We start from the raw sequence: 17,071 nt of genomic DNA, 5'->3' as shown, positions 1-17,071 counted from the left end.
TAGACCGTGTCGTGTCATCATTACGTCGAGGAGGAGGAGCTTGTCCTACCTTCAATCGGTGCTTTGCTTTTGGTGATGGTGGGCGGTCACATCACTGGTGGAAGGCGTCCTGAACCAATGCCAACGTGGCCATTTTGCTCCTGTCAAAAAAGAAAACCAACACATTAGTGTAACTTGCTTCGACTAAAGTTCATATTATTGGGCTTTCTCATGAAATGTATTGATTAGTCTAAAATGCACGATAGCCTTGCCAGGTGAAATCATTTTGATTCTCGAAGATGTCTTTGCTTGCACACATATGTTGCATTCTTCAACGAGCTCAAGCCGGACTGTGTTGCACAACAGATGTGAGCTGTCGGGTCGAATGCCAGCATTCGGCTTAAAGCAAATTATTTCTCTACTTGTATTTTTATTTTTTTAACGTAACATTTACCCAGGTAAAGGCGTTAACAAATTCGCGATTGCATTGCTGACCTCAGCAGAGTAAAGTAAACCAAACTATGTATAAAAAAATAGTTTTATAATGTATTATAAAAAAAGCATATCTCCTTAATGTTTATAATAATAAATGCATGTTTTCCACAGGAAAATATTACATTGGAATAGCAATTTTTTAATAAAAATCCCTCCTTCACATCAATTGAGCAATAGTAATAATTTACTTGTCACTGTTTTTCCATTACTTTTGATGATTTTAATAAGTTGTTAAAATACATTAATAATGAAATGCTGTGCCAAATGTGTACATGTAATACTAAGAAGTGACAATTGAATGATACATCGATGTGGTTTTCTTGCTACATTCCAAAGCGTTGGCACGCTGCTGTGCGCCGCGTTGCCACCAGGCGGCGACATTGCGCTTCTCTCTCAACAACAAGCAAGAGCGGAGCGCAAGATGCGCTTGACACAAACTCTCACACAACCACGCACGAAACCGTTGCGTACCTATGACGTGACACTTGTTTCCCCACACAAGATCGATTAAGGTCAATTTAACGTCTGTAGCACCAGCTCCTGCGCAGAAGTTGTCCCAGCGAGAGCGCGCGCTTCTCCGACGTGAACGGGCCAACAAAAGCCGCTCGATCTAATTCAAACATCACCACTTGACGCAGCTGCACGCCAAAAAAAGCAACTTTTGGAAAGTTGACGTGAGTTTGGCGCACTTCCGGCGCGCAGGTGACTAGTTCAACAGTTGACACGCCGGGCGCACTCCTCCTCCTCCTGCTGAGAGGAGATGTGGGTGGGGTGGGGGTCCTCCAGGAGCCGAAGGAGGTGGAGCAGAGGGGCGGGGAGGGGGGAGACCTTGGCCGCTGCCTGCGCGCTATATAAACACTCATTTGACTGACGCACACACGCACAGTGCGCCCACACGCGCGCGCCCACAGAAGCAGCAACCGAAGCATCCTCCGCGCCTCCTCCTCCTCCCTGCGCTCGTCATCATCATCTTCACCTTCACGCGAGCGGCATGAGGTGGTCCGGCTGCTAGGAGCTCGTCGCGTCCCCTCCCACCCCCGGCCCCAGCATGCTCTTCGACACCTTCGACCTGCTGTCTGCGCTGGCCACGCTGGCGGCGTGCGCGCTGTGCGTAGCGCTGCTGCTCGCCGTGTCACAGCAGCTGTGGCAGCTGCGCTGGACCGCCACGCGGGACAAGAAGTGCAAGCTGCCCATGCCCAAGGGCTCCATGGGCTTCCCTTTCATCGGCGAGACGTGCCACTGGCTCCTGCAGGTAAGCGGCGCCTGTCCAGCCCTGCCCTTCCCTGCCTGCCTGGCTCGCGTTGCGTCTGCTTGTTTCATTTGCGTGCGCAACACTTGGCACCGCTGACTTGGAGCGCGTGCTTTGATTGGCAGGCCGGAGGAGGCTGGAGATGCTCATTCTTGTTTCTCTCTCACAAATTGAAAATATCAATGAAGCGCCGGTTGCTTTATGGGGTTGCCAAAACGCAGGAATATTTTGATTCAATTTATATTTTTAAACACGTTCAACGTAAATATGGTGGAAGTGGAGTCCCTAAATTTAAATTGTGCTTAAGGCTTGTGCAATTATCTCATCATCTTGCGTGGTGTTTCTGTCCATCCTAAACGAGATCCGTTGGGGGTTTGGTCTGTGGGGACACTGTCTAAAATGTCTAAAATGAAGATTATTTTTTAGTTTTGGGTAATCTTATTTTTTTTCGGCAGTAACCCTCGCCTCAAACGAGCTTTTCAATAAATTTCAACTGCTTTCAATTGAAAAAAAAAATTATGGTGTTCACAAACGTTTGACTAATATACAAGTTAAATTTAAAGTTCAATGGCATAGTAACAACCAAATACTTGATTGATGTAAACAGAGGTTGAACGATCATAGTCAGGGAACCATAAATTGTAAAACAGATTTTTATACCAAAATCAAAAGAAAAAAATGTATTTGTGAAAGAAACATTTGCTTTGTTGTGCCTTATAAAATGAAAACAATTGATCTGACAAATCTTTTTAATAAATTAAATTTTGTAGCCATTGAAATGAGATGACAACAACTATTGTGAGAAGCGATTTTTTTTAAAACCAATTTTAGAAAATGTGCAACTTTATTCCAGATTTTCGTCCAAAATAAAATAATCAAATCCATATTATAAGTTTTGACCTATTAGGCTATTATAAGCCTACCCCCCCCCCCCCCCCAAAAAAAAAGTGCACAATTTGTGATCCTATCATGAATTTTCCTGGTGAACCTTGGTGGAGGTCACTTTGTTGTTGTTTTTTTGTCCCATGTACTGAATGGTGTATCAAACTCAAGGCTTGAGGTTCAGATCTGGCTCACCACATTATTCTATATGGCCCACAAAGGCAAATAAAGTGCCCGCAACAGCGCCCAAAATTGAAAAAACACGGCAACATTTACTCACCACTATTTAACATACCGACGATGATTACACAATTTGACTCTCATGTTAAAAAAAAAAAAAGTCTCAAATGGCGTTGCTTTTAAATTTGAATTTCCACGCGTGTCAATAAATTGGTGAGGGGCAAAAAAAAAAAAAAAAAAAAGTTGGCGACTTTTCCTGGCTATTACACAGATTCAAAGCACATGGACGCGGGCAACGGGAGATGTTTGAAACGGACCAGAACTCGCTTGTCGCCACCATCGTGCGTTTGTGTGATTGGTGTCTTTGCCGTCGAAGGTTCCATTACTGCCCTTCGTGGCATACTTGTGGTTACGCACACACAGCAGACTTTTTTTTTTTTTTTCTCAGCAGCTCAGATTCAGTTTTGGGACCTGACGTGTGTGTCTTTGGCAGTGGTGGGAAATCCAATTTTTTTTTTTTTATTTAAGAATTTTGATTGCCCTACATTTGAAAACAAATATCAGTCCTTTCAAGTTCTTACTTTGTCCAAATAGGTTTGTAAGCTCCTTTGACCTCCACCAGACGACAACGTGACATCGAAATGAAAGCGGTCAAATCTGTCAAGGTTGAGATCTTGATTGTAAAAACTCAACATTTTTGTCCTCAAAGTCTGTGTGAAGTGAAAATAAATTTCTTGAAAATTTCACACGCCACAAATAAGAGTGCGTCAAATATAAAATGAAAAAAAAATTGGCAAAATGAGGCTTAAAAATTGTGGAATATCAAGTTGTTTATTTCTCCACTCTCAAATGCTACTTTGTCTAGCACTTTTTTTTAATGCCTGGCCACGTCTATGAAGTCAGATTAAAACACTCAATTAAAAAAACAAAATAGCGGTCAAGTCACATTTCAAACTTTTTTTTTCGAACCTCACCCGTCATGTGTGCACTCACGGCAGACAACAAGGCGCTCTAAAGTGGCCGCGTCAAGTCCTTGTCCACATGCTGATTGCCAAATCAGACTAAAAATATTTAACGAAGCGCTCTAAAATACCCAAGGGCCAATCTGAAGCAAAAACAAATCAGCAAAAAACGCTATGTGACCACAATTAAGCCCGACATAGTTCTCAGTCTTTGCATGTTTTCAGCAATTACCTTCAAACATGGAAGGTCTTTTCTACATTTGGGCAGACTAGTTTATGCGGCGGAGGAGCACGCCTCGGTGCTGCCGAGTGTGTGCGTGTGCGTGTGTGTGTCGGGGGTATTAGCGGGGGTCCCGGGGTGAGCGCTTAGAGCGTTTTCAACAAGCATAATCTCCTTTTCTAAAATGTCCTCAGGTCAGGGGCCAAGGCTCTCGCTCTCTCTCTCTCTCCTCTCGATCGCCCTCGCCGCATTCTACTCGTGTTCTGGCTGAACTATCTGAAGCCCTTCTTCGCTAATCCGGCCCCCCTCCTCCTCCTCCTCCTCCGCCGCCGCACTCTCGCTCTCCCTCGTTCCGCCTTCCTCCTTTTCTTTTCCCGCCTCCTCGCCTTCCTTCCTTCCTTCCTCTGCTCTTTCTGATGCGACGGCGTGACCGCAAGGCGACGCGGGTCATTGTCGAGTCGAGGCCCTATCGCGGCGTTCACACACATGCGCGCGCACACGCAGGTTCCCTGGCATCTCTGGCAGCGTCTGAATGATTGACAGCTGAAAAGAGGGAAGGAATTCCCTCGCAGCCTTTGGCCGCCTCTTGTCCTCACGCTGCTCCTCCTCCTCCTCCTCCTCCTTTTCCCCCCTCATTTCTAACCTTCGTTTCACCCACTCTGCCTTCGAACGTCAATCAGGCCGAGTGGCGGGTTCGAAACTCCGGACGGCGATCGCCTGCTCGGCCATTGCGGGAATAATAAAACTCGTTCGGCTGAAGTTGACAGAAAACAAAGAGAATGGCCTGTGTTGTATGGGACGAGCGCGTAAGTCAGCTAGCTTAATGCTAACACTGAATGGGAAACATCATAGACGCGCTAACTAACAGCACTTATGTAGTGGCCTCATAACACTTTGAAGGAGTCCGACAACATCACAAAACTCAACGGCATCTTTTTTTTTTTTTTTTATCTTCAACGAAAACTACGTCAATAAACTCTGTCTTTGACGTTACCTTTGACTGGAAGATGTGTGCATGTTTTTTCCTTGCTCCATTCACGTGCCCCCCTTTCTTGCCATAACACGAACCCCCGCTGTCTCCCTGCTAAGCATCACCGTGATATGTCACACACACACACGTACACACACACGCACGCAGATCTAAGTCAACATAATTAGCTGTGTTTTTTTGTCATGGCCTAATAAAAGAGTCATTTGTTGGACATTTCCACGGCGCTACAAAGGGGACATTTATAAGGCCCCGGCGCAGGTTCGTCGGCGGGCCAAGGCCAACAGAACACGCGGGTATTTTTAGCGCCGCTCGGACCCTGGGCGTGTGCGCATGGCGGAGAAACGCGGGCGCTTTTTCTGGGATGTTCACTTTCGGCCGAAAAGCGGCAAAAGTCGCTTATTATTTTACCGATTTGAATATGTGGAGGTGCCCGTTTTGCGATTGGGCTTTCTGCGTCCGTGTGTGTGTGTGTCACAAATCCTGTATGTGGTTATGTTCTCTTGCGAGAAAAGAGTGGCGTCATTACGTCGCAACTTTTCCATGCTTGCTGTGCGTGTGTGTGTGATTGTCTTTGTGCATATTGCCAGATTTGGGACAGCGAGGGGGGGGGGGGGGAGTCGACTTCTCACCTTTTTAGCTGAATGTCATCCACAACACACACACACAGTGTAGTATTTGCCAGCGACAAGACATGAAAACATTTTGTATGCTGTGTGGAAAAACTAAAAATGGAGGAAAACAAAATGGAAAATCATATAGTGTCGTAACGTATTGCGCCTACACGCGCACACGCATCAATCTGATGGTGTATCTTGGGAGTGTGAAAGGGAGCCTTGTCTGGCTGCTGAAGGAACTCCCCTTCCACCGTGTGTGTGCATGTGTGTGTGTGTGTGTGCGTGGGTGCGTACGTGCGTGTAGGCCAGCATGCCAAGCAGACATACTAAACCACTCTACATCCATGTGGCAGCAAAATGTAGCTTGGAAAACAACCCTCACACACACACACAGGCGTGCACAAAACACACACGTACACACACACACCCTGAGGGCTCCAGAGGCCAGTCAGCAACCTGGTGAATGTGTGCGTGCGTGTGTGTTGTAAAAAAGAGGAAGTATACAGGAGCTGTGAAAACACTTCAGATCAGTAGATTGAAGATGAAATCACGTGTTGAGGATTCCTCGTCGCAGCCAAAGGAAATTTTGAAATGCAGTGGCGGGGGGGTGAGGGGGGGGGTCGCGGCAGGGTTGCAGGGGTCACGGCGGCGGAGACAAAACGTCGACACCTCGTGAGGGCGCGCACATCTGAGGCGGGTTAGCGCAATTACAAAATGCTAATTAGCGGCATCTGGGCTCAATTGGTGCGAGCCGACGTCGCAGGCGACAAGAACGTGGGCGTGTTGCTCACAGAGAAAAGAACCATACAGTGAGGCCTGGTTAGCCGCAGGGGTTAGGGAGCAAGCCCCCAATGCCTCCCGCCCGAAATGCTTCAAATGGCCTGTGGAAAAGTATTTGTCCCTTTCCTGAACCGTTTGGTAACTATTTCCAAAATGCAATTTCTAAATTAAGCTATTATTAATTAAATGGCAACTGTTGTCAAAGCTGAGTGCGCCAGTGTGCCTGTAAAAATACAGAGAACTACTTTCCTGCTAGCCATTTTATTAGGGATTTTATTTCAAGTGTTTGACTCAGGCACAGTAGCAATTCATGGCTAGCTTTAGGTGAGCACTTCGTACGTTGAGCATCTGTCTGCAACGTCAACCGTTGCCATTAGCGATTCTGTCCTTGGTCTTGAGAAATGTATGCACCTCTCCAAAAACGAAACTACTGCTTAACATTGCCACACAGTTTTGCTTTAAAACTGAACACAATGACACATTGCGGAGTTGACCATAACACTTTCGCTTTTCTCTAACTTGATGCTAACACATAATGGTGAATCCCATTGACGAGCTAACAAAACTATCATTGATGTCGCAGCAATTACAAACGTTAAAATAACTTACGATTGAGCACAAATGGTAGCAACGCACGCAAACTGAACATACAGCAAACATACAGTCTTCTTCTGTTTCTCACTATTACATGTAAGCATGAATTATACTGCCCCCTGGTGGCTAAGGCGCACACAAACTAATGAGCCTGCCCTAGCAAGTGACTGCCCCCTGCTGGTCTGGAGTGTGACTTACGCAAATGTTAGAGAGCTGCAGCAAGATCTGCAGAAACAGAGAAACAAATGTTCGCCATACCTCACAGTCGTTGTCGGCATGTGTGTGAGTGTGTGACTCTCGCACATATCTCTCCCCCCCGAGAGGCCTCCGGGGTCAAACCAGTTAGTGTTGTCACACTGCGGCCTCGCCATGTTTGTTTACTTTGCACGTTTTTGTGAATTTTATGAATTCACTGCGAGCATGTGTGTCACCACACGTGTTTGTGTGAATAACGTACCTGTGTGTAACACGGTAAACTGCTTCAAGTGCACACACACACACACACACAGCCCATTTACAGGGCAAGAATCCAAAACGTCTCGCACCGGCCGAGAGATGGCATCTGTTGCGGACGGCGACGGCGTGACCCGCTTGACCCGGATGTTTCTCGCTTCCCTCCCACGCAGGGTTCGAGTTTCCACGCCTCGCGGAGACAAAAGTACGGCAACGTGTTCAAGACGCACCTGCTGGGCCGCCCGCTGATCCGCGTGACGGGCGCCGAGAACGTGCGCAAGGTGCTGATGGGCGAGCACACGCTGGTGACGGTGGACTGGCCGCAGAGCACCGCCGCCCTGCTCGGACCCAACTCGCTCGCCAACAGCATTGGCGACATCCACCGCAAGAGAAGGAAGGTCAGTACGCCGTTTCGACCTTTTTTTTTTAAATTTGACCTATAAAAGTTTGCGCAACACAAATTTTTACCATGAGTAATAATTTATGATGATAATTTATAACTATGGCGTTTCCGAAAAAATCCACCTGTTGCTGAACCTATCCCATAATTCATAAATATTACTTAAGATTACTATATCATGTAACAATAATACAAATAATAATAATATAATATATATATCACAATAATAATAACATGATAATAATGTAATTATATATTACAATAATATTGATAATATTAATAATAAAAATGATAATTATTATAATAATAATTTATATTATTATGACGATGATGAAAGCTGAAGGAAAAAAAAGTCAGATTTGGAATCAGTGCTAAAATATATCTAAAAAAGTTTATTCTGTTTCAAAATAATGTCATAAAATGATATTTGAAGCCGGACTCAATTAGGTCATCTCCTCCAGCCAATTTCTAACCGGCAAACAAAACAACGTGGCCGTCATTTTGGGTGTTGTGGGCGAGTCACTCCTCAGGTCGTGACTGTGCACCACTTAATTCCTCCCTGACGCCGCCTATTATCTCTCTTTCCGCCATCTTTTCCTCGCCAGGACCATTTCAGGTAATCAGCCACTTAGCGCCATTATCCCCTCGTCCCTGGGGCAAATATCTACCTTGCTCACACTCACGCGCAATCCAGTGCATTTCCTGTAAATCGCCCTCTCGCGTTCTCCCGCCGGATCCTGGAGGGGGGGCGGGCGGGGTGGAGGACGGCGAGGCCGCGAGAGGTCGGCCGGGTCGATTTTGGGCTGTGATCGGGCCGGCACAATGTGTGACCTCAGCTTTCCAAGTGGGGTTAACGTTTCAAACTCGGGTTTCAAACTAGGGTTAGGCTTTCAATTTAAGTTTCTGATCTGGGCTCCCGACTCCCCGGAGACCCCCCCTTGCGCTAACCTCGTGTAATGACCCTTGATTAGGAAGGCACAAAGAGGGGCATTCTGCAGGGGGGGGGGCACCGACACACACGCACGCGCAGCGACCCGCTCGGCGAAAGACGGCAAACCCCAGACGGAAAAGCTGGCGACGTGCTTGAATTTGGGAGCAGCTCAGAGAGAGGCTGCTGCACCTGCAGGCCTGGAGCCAGTAGAGGGGGCTGCCACGTGAGACGCAAACCAGTGCGCTCACACACGCGGGCGTTCTAACGGAGCGTGGCCAAGTCCGCTGTGCCATTGCAGAATAGAGAATGGAAGCTGGGGAGGACCATTTTGTGCGCGTGTGTCCTTGTGGACAAGTAGGATTGATTTCGATTCACGTAAAGCACTTTGCGCTATATAAATCAAGTTTGATTGATTGATTGATGGGAGTTATTTAGTAAAGTAGAAAATAAAAGCAGGGGAGTCGGTAGAGAATAAAATATTGAAAGAGGGGATCGTGGAAGTTTGGGTGAAGGCAGGAGCGAGGGAAAAGAAGGCCGGCGAGAAGAATAAAGGAGTCTTTACATGTTTGAGGAACCAGCAGCTCACAGCACTTAAAGCACATAATTTAAGACATATGGACGTTATTAGGACCACTGTGTCTGTGTGTCGCTCACTATGCCGCGCTGTGTGTGTGTGTGTGTGTGTGTGTGTGTGTGTGTGTGTGTGTGTGTGTGTGTGTGTATGCCGCGGGCTACAGAAAGACAGTCACGTTTTTGTGGCGTAGCAGAATGACTCTTGAACAATTAACCCCCCCCCCCTGCACCCGAACCACACCCCTCTCTCGTGCCAAGTTTAGAACGTCCCAAAATGTCGCAGATGCCCAATTTAGACAATTCAAACAAACATTTGTGTGTGTTTTTTTTTTCCAAACCTGGTATAGTTGCGGCAATCTCGTCTGGACCGTCGCGCCAATCGTGCTCACTGGGGTGCCGGTCGTCACATGATCACGTTGTGGCGGCGTCACCTGGAGAAGTCAAATAAAATAGCAGACAATGTTATTTTGCATTCTTTAAAACCATTAGCATGTGGCTAATGCTACACATCCATGTCGGTTAAAATGAGTTAATATTATATGTAGGAGAGCTGCACGAGAGTTAAAGAGTTAAAATAAATTAATGACATAAAAATGGTAAATAACAAAACACCAAAAGAATGCAAAATGTCATGCTGAGTCGAAAGACGAAGAATAAAACGGCAACGGAAAATGTTTGACTAGCTAACGCCAGTAGCGTCTGGTTTGCGGACCTGAAGTAAGATTGAAAGAGAAATAAAAGTATCTTAAAATGAAGTCTCAAATGTACAAGGCCAGAATTAAAGTGTTGTGCTCCCTCCTACGAGCTCCAGTTAGGAGGTGAGAAACAGCATTTTGTTGTAGAATAAGACATTCACTGCCAGCACAGTAGATGTTTGACGTCTATAGCCGTCAATGGCAGTGAATGAGTTACACAAAAAAAAAGATTCAACAACAGCACCAATTTGGCGTTCCGATTTTCAATCTCCTGAATAGATTTTTATTGATTGAAAAGAAAATCATCCATCAAGCAGGAACTATCCCCCACAAGCACAAACATGCCCCAAGAGTCTAATCCATCATGTGTCATGAAGTCACCTCGGGAGATTTGTGACAATGTACAGAAATGAATCCCCGATGGTATAAATTTCCCATCAGCATTTTTGTCTGCGTCAAATAACAAACGTGTAAATCATCTCGCCGCATAAACAACGTTGCGGTTGTGCTGACTCCAGGGAGATTACGCGCTCGCGACGCCACGTGTGTGGGGGGGGGGAAATGGCCGCCATCAACCGACCGCTTCGTTAACGTTGATCCGTTTTGATTCGTGCAGGTGTTTGCCAAAGTGTTCAGCCATGAGGCCTTGGAGTCGTACCTGCCCAAAATCCAGCAGGTGATCCAAGAGAGCCTGCGAGTGTGGAGCTCCAACCCCGAGCCCATCAATGTCTACAGGTAAAACCCGCCCCGCCCCTGACATGAGCGGCACCGGCGAGTGTCCTGAGTGGAATTTCTTGCGTCTTCCCTCAGGGAGAGCCAGAGGTTGTCCTTCACCATGGCCGTGAGGGTGCTTCTGGGATTTCGGGTCTCCGAGGAGGAGATGAAGCACTTGTTCTCCACCTTCCAGGACTTTGTCAACAATCTCTTCAGCCTGCCCATCGACATGCCCTTCAGCGGCTATAGGAAGGTACGTGGGCTCAATCTCGTGCCGTGAGAACTACCACAACTCAAAGTGATTTTGGCATTTCCTCGTGTTCAGGGTCTGCGAGCTCGCGACAAGCTGCAGAAGAGCATCGAGAAAGCCATCAGGGAGAAGCCGCTGTGTACGCACGGCAAAGACTACAGCGACGCTCTGGACGTCCTCATGGACAGCGCCAAGGAGAACGGCGCCGAGCTCACCATGCAGGAGCTCAAGGTTGGACTCAAAAGTTTTTCACGAGACGCACATAAGCGCGCTTGTCACTCATCAATCATCCGAGCTAGAGCGAGAACATGAGACAGACACGCACAGAGTAGCGTAGGGGCACACCCTCTGTTTACCTATTCAAGTCATTCCGAGGAATTCTGTGGAAACTCAACTCGCTCTCTCTCCATGTGGTTTCTGGGTTAAGTCCAGGGCCAAAAATAAGTCAACACTCCCCCTGGAGGGGTCTGAAAGAGGCCTCCTGTACACACACACACACACACATTCACGCACATAAACACACACAGACGGAAAGTGAACTGGGGAGGCCCTGTCGCGCACACGCAAGAGCCTCCGTGTTATTTATTCCACTGGCCGCTTCTTCCCGCCAACAAAATTTGTCAAGAGCTCATATTTGCGCATTGTTACAGGAGTCCACCATCGAGCTGATCTTCGCCGCTTTCGCCACCACGGCCAGCGCCAGCACCTCCCTCATTATGCAGCTCCTGCGCCACCCGCCGGTCCTGGAGCGCCTACGGGAGGAGCTGAGGGGGCGGGGCTTCCTCCATAACGGCCGCCTGTGCCCCGAAGGCGAGTTGCGTCTGGACACCATCGTCAGTCTCAAGTATCTGGACTGCGTCATCAAGGAGGTCTTGAGGCTCTTCACGCCCGTCTCAGGGGCTTACCGGACCGCCATGCAGACCTTTGAACTTGACGTAAGTGTGGAACGTGTCACCGGTGATTCGGCCCTGAGATGCAAGTCAGCCCTTTTGATTTTTTTTTTTTTTTGTCTTGCGGCTTGCAGGGGGTGCAGATTCCAAAGGGCTGGAGCGTGATGTACAGCATCCGAGACACCCATGACACGTCGTCCGTCTTCAAGGACGTGGACGCCTTCGACCCCGACCGCTTCAGCCAGGAGCGAGGCGAAGACAAAGAGGGGCGCTTCCACTACCTGCCCTTCGGCGGCGGCGTGCGTTCCTGCCTGGGCAAGCAGCTGGCCACGCTCTTCCTCCGCCTCCTGGCCATCGAGCTGGCCAGCACCAGCCGCTTCGAGCTGGCCACGCGACACTTCCCCCGCGTCATCACCGTGCCCGTGGTCCACCCGGTGGACGGGCTGAAGGTTAAGTTCTACGGCCTGGACTCCAACCAGAACGAGATCATGGCCAAGTCAGAGGAGCTGCTCGGAGCCACCGTGTGAAGGCGTCAATGGGGGTGATTGAAGGAGGGAAAAGAAGGACGCCACATTTTCTTCTCCACGTTTTCGGACTAATAGGAACATTTTTTTTTTCATCTCCTGTTCCGACGGAAGAGGAATAAGCTGCCATAAGGATTCTGCTCTCAACTTAACAAAAAAGTGATGGAATATCTTGGGAATGCATCGAGGGGTGCCGGGGAAATGAGGTGTTGATAGGCAAGGTGGATCAAACAGGGTACCGGAGAACAGGAAGCAAAGGCTTTGGGGAATTTGCTTCATCCAAATTGGTCAATCATCGGAGCAGGGTAAACAGGGGTGACAAAGATCCAGTCGTCCGGACGCAAAAAAAAAATCTAAAGTAAAACGTGAGCTAAGTGTCGAGTTCAACTGCATTCCCAATGACTGAAAATCACCTTGGTCTGGCTTCAGAAATGCCTTTGGAAAGTTCGCTGCCTCCCAGCCTCCCCATTGGCTAAATCTCCCCGCCTGCTCATTTCCGACATTATTTCATTGGAAAGTCGCCGAAGAGGGAGCGCGTTGGAAGCGAACGAGCACCCGCTGCTTCCAATCTACATCGCTCACAGCTAGCATCGCAAACACCGGCGAGTGATGAACACAAAAATGGCCCACTTGACATGTAAACGCTGCTCGTCCTTGTCTTGTCGTGTTCGTTCTTGAATGTCGCTCCCGCTTTGCTGCTCCTCGCAAGCACGTCGATAAAAATAAAAAGAAAAGAAAATCATTCCATCCCGGCGTTCCTCGAACCAACCAAAAGCCCGAGCGGCGCGGACCAATGAGGTTTGAGGGGCGGGGCACGGAGAACGACCAATAGCGTGTCTCGCCGTCCTGTCTTAACACACCACTGACTTGTTCAGGAAAACACATGACGAGTATTCTCTTTGCTGCTTTTTTGTGGACGTCGTCTCACGGAGACGTTGAGATGTCCAAACGTGTTTGTTTTTGTCAAACTCACTTTGTCTCACTAGATACACGTTAGTAGGCGCGAGCTAGCTAACTAGCTAGCTAGCGCAATGAATGAAACTAATCAACGGTCAAGTACGTACAGTACACACGTGTCAGTATCTAATTTGAAGGTCTGCATTTTGTATAAAGCAACACAAGAAAAAAAAAGAGCGTTCACATGCTACTGTTTGAAATCGTGTCATACTCAAGCAAGCTCGCAAACCGCGGGAAAAAAAAAATCAGCTATCGACTAATAACCTAACATTATAATGTTATTATTGTTGTTCTACTTTTTATTCTACCACAGAGTGATTTTAGTTTTGAGCCGAAATGAAAAAAAAAAAAGGAAAATACTGGATTTCTATAGAATGTTATGTATTTCATTTACATTGTGTACACATTGTTTATAGTGTTAATTGATTCCTGTCATGATGTTTTGTTATTCAAGACTTATTATCGCTGCTTTTGCTATTAATTATGGAAAAAAAACGCAAAGCACTTGGGGGTAAGACTATTTTTTAAGGGCCAGGCGACTACGTTTCTTCTTTCCTGAACGTCCTGTACATATTTTGGATTTCTTTTCATAGGAAATATTGTGTTGCTTAGCTGCATTACGAATGTCTTCTTTCTCGGTTGTTTTTGTAACCGTGATGGTTTAAATGTACTCCTGCAATAAACTATGTAGTTAAAAAAAAAAAAGATGGCTGTGAAATTAATTCAATTCAGAATATTCCAAAAATGATGTTCTACATTTAAGACCAAGCGTATTTGAAATGAACTCGTTTTAGTGGCGACCCCCGGTGTGACGGGAATGATGCAAGAGGATTCCTGAAGTTTTAAGACTCTTGCTGGGCAAAGGTCAAGGTGAATCAAACGGGTCACTAGCGCAACATCGCTCTCATTCTCTCGCTGACTCGCATACGCTGGCAAGCGGCAAACGTGAGGTCCAAGGTCAGGTCGGCTGCGGAAGTTTTTTCCCAGCTTTCTTCCATTTTGAAGAAGGGAAACACACACACACCTACACACACTTCAAAGATGTGCGCTAAGTGCTTCAAGATGACGAAACCGCACGTCCTCACACGTGACATCCGACACCGGCTAGCAGGAAATGATCAGTGATCGCTGTTGCCGTAGCAACCAGAGTGCCGACGCTTCCGGGAAAGCGAAAGCGGAGCTCCTCGTCTCCGATGGCTTTGCTTATCGTCTCGCCGTGACCTCACAGCGCCAAAAAAAATCAATCAAGAACAAGCTCGTAGAGACCACCGGGCCGCTTCTGGCATTCGGACGTGTTTTCGCGATGCTGTGATGTCATCGCACTCGCTCACCGGCGGCATCGGCGGTTCCTTCCAGAAGGAACAATGGCTTCTTTCTGTCCGACATTTGTCGGCGCTTTGGGTGCATGCTTACATGGACACTCAAAGTGGGCAGCGGATTTGGGCGACAAAGCACTTTGTTAACACGCATGCAAACTTGAAGGCCTCTGCTCCAAAATAGATCCTCCATCATCGTTTTTTTTTTTTCTCCTTGAAGGTTTCATTTGCCAGTTCAACGGTCGTACAGAATCATTTTGTTTCCACAGAGCTCGCTTCAACTCAATAAAGCGAAAGACCGGATCCAAAGCCTACAGTGGCGCTGGCCTAGGATTCCCTCTGGCGCGTCTGGCGTTGTTTTCACGAGCTATCTAATTGCAAGCTAGCGTCAGAGGGAGGAGAAAATGACCAGCAGACACCTAACGCAAGGCGGCTCGACGCGCTCCGTTACAAGAGAAGAAAAAGTGTTCTGTCCTCCGCATGAATCTGTCTGGGCTCGTATGGATGGATTAGATTTCAGGACGTAGCCAGGCCCAAAATCGCCGCAGCTGGCTGAGGTCGGGGCATGGCTCATACCGAGAGTGAGTCACTAATCACTTGCTTTGTCTCTGATGGATTTCATTTTGGCCCGTATCAGCTGACAGCCCACACAAACATTCACCATCAAACCAACAGCACCAGTACAAAACCACTTCAACAACCAGTTCACAGAACAAGCGGCGCAAATGTGCGTCACTGATTTTTGTCTACAGGCCACAAAAGTAAAGTGAATAAAAAGTGAATTAAATACACACACAAAAAAAATCTTTCCCAACACTCGTGATGGGAACGTCAATGTGACCGCAACACGCACAGACACGTCCACAAAGATTTTTTTTAAAGACGAGACGAAGAGAATTTCAATATGATGCACGTATACTAGATCAGTGGTCCCCAACCTTTTTTGCGCCACGGACCGGTTACCGTGACAGAAATATTTTTACGGACCGGCCTTTATAACAAATATAACAAACAAATATAAACCAGATAAAAATAAAACTCACCTTTACGTTGAATTAGTGGAAGCTTGTTTCTCAGAAATCTTCACCAATAATGAAAGGTTTCTTCGCCTTAGCAATACGGTTAGCCAATAAGAACGATGCTCTTAGTGTACTCCCATTTGTTGATGTGGTTGCGGTGGCCTTCAGTAATTGCTTCCGTCCTTGTTGTTCACGTTTTTTTTTCTTTCAAAAAAAAAAAAATCGAAAGGTTTGTCTTTTAATGCAGGATGCTTAGTCTCCATGTGCCGAAGCAGTTTTGAAGGGTTCATTGCCTCGTTAGCTAGCCTGTCGCCACGTATTATGCAGAGTGGGCTTGGCTCGTCACCTGTGACGATAAATCCATATTTTAAATAGGACTCCAACATTTTTCTTTTAAAAGCAGCTTTTCTTTACTTAGAAGTCGTAGTCTCTTCTTCTTCCGTCTCTTCATTGGGCTTTTTTCCTTTTCCGAAGAAGCTTTCCAAACATCTCTGTTTCTTGCTAATTGTCGCTAGCTTCGCGGGCTCGACCGAGGTGACATGTCACGTGACGGGGACGAAGGTCAAGAGACACAGATGCACCGACGGATGTAATTAGGGGAGAATCGCCAAATGTTTTATATTTTCAAAATAAAATCTTACTCATTTTTGCTAGCTTTACGGGCTCGACTGGGGAAACATGTCATTGACCGGAACGAGCGTCTTTACCTGAATTAATTGATCGCCGATAAAAAAAAAAAATATATATATATATATATATATATACATATATATATTTTTTTTTGTGCGGCTTGCCAAGCCCCGGTAGCAGCCCGGTACGAGAAATATGCAGGTTGTAAAATTCTAACTTAAAAGTCTACCAAAAACATGAAGCATGATATTTCTAGATTAGAGGTATGGAACATGAAAGAAGATGTAAATAAATACATTTCAGAAATTATACATTAGGCATATAGTCAACAATATTTATGATTTTTTTTTCTATTTTCTTCCATGACATTGGGCCAAGTGGAACTTTTTTGGAGGTGTTCAGTTTAATGTCAACACAGAATTGTGCACTTAGCCCGAAACTGTGCTGTGTACTGCACAAGACAGGACTTGATTGTCTGCAACACACACACACTCGCACTTGCACACACTCACGTCGGCTCTAAATTCTCAACTGGAAACGTTTCTCTTTCTGTTGCTAATTTACACTCGCGCGGCGACCTGCTTGGCTGCTGCTCTGGGCGTCGCGCAAACTGCTGATGTGCTGAGATTTTCTGGCACGCCGCTCGTGTACCACAGCGTGGGTGTGCGCGTGCGCGCCAAATAAATGGAGGGCTACTAAATGAGCGGTCCTCTCTGCGAGACATTCATCTTAGCGTGGTGAGAGAGAGAGAGAGAGAGAGAGAGAGAGAGAGA

General features: G+C 46.9%; 1 protein-coding gene across 1 annotated transcript; it reads left to right on the top strand.

Moving 5' to 3' along the window:
- The first annotated feature begins 1,339 nt into the window (after window positions 1-1,339).
- On the top strand, window positions 1,340-14,038 carry cyp26b1 (cytochrome P450, family 26, subfamily b, polypeptide 1). Its single transcript, XM_049747660.2, has 7 exons — window positions 1,340-1,726; window positions 7,573-7,797; window positions 10,615-10,733; window positions 10,809-10,965; window positions 11,038-11,193; window positions 11,613-11,897; window positions 11,987-14,038. The coding sequence occupies exons 1-7, from the start codon at window positions 1,523-1,525 to the stop codon at window positions 12,377-12,379; spliced, it is 1,539 nt and encodes a 512-aa protein (XP_049603617.1). The 5' UTR covers window positions 1,340-1,522; the 3' UTR covers window positions 12,380-14,038.
- Window positions 14,039-17,071: the final 3,033 nt, after the last annotated feature.

The sequence above is a fragment of the Syngnathus scovelli genome, chromosome 1 (assembly GCF_024217435.2).
Source record: "Syngnathus scovelli strain Florida chromosome 1, RoL_Ssco_1.2, whole genome shotgun sequence".
NCBI classification, from domain to species: Eukaryota; Metazoa; Chordata; class Actinopteri; order Syngnathiformes; family Syngnathidae; genus Syngnathus; species Syngnathus scovelli.
Note: the sequence above shows the minus strand (reverse complement) of the source record. Positions and strands in the feature narration are given on the sequence as shown.

What these genes read in the sequence shown, in the direction of transcription:
- cyp26b1 (XM_049747660.2), top strand. Translation starts at nt 1,523, where the DNA reads ATGCTCTTCGACACCTTCGACCTGCTGTCTGCGCTGGCCACGCTGGCG. An exon ending in TCCACCGCAAGAGAAGGAAG is followed by an intron (nt 7,798 to 10,614) that starts GTCAGTACGCCG and finishes TGATTCGTGCAG; the next exon opens with GTGTTTGCCAAAGTGTTCAG. An exon ending in CCTTCAGCGGCTATAGGAAG is followed by an intron (nt 10,966 to 11,037) that starts GTACGTGGGCTC and finishes CCTCGTGTTCAG; the next exon opens with GGTCTGCGAGCTCGCGACAA.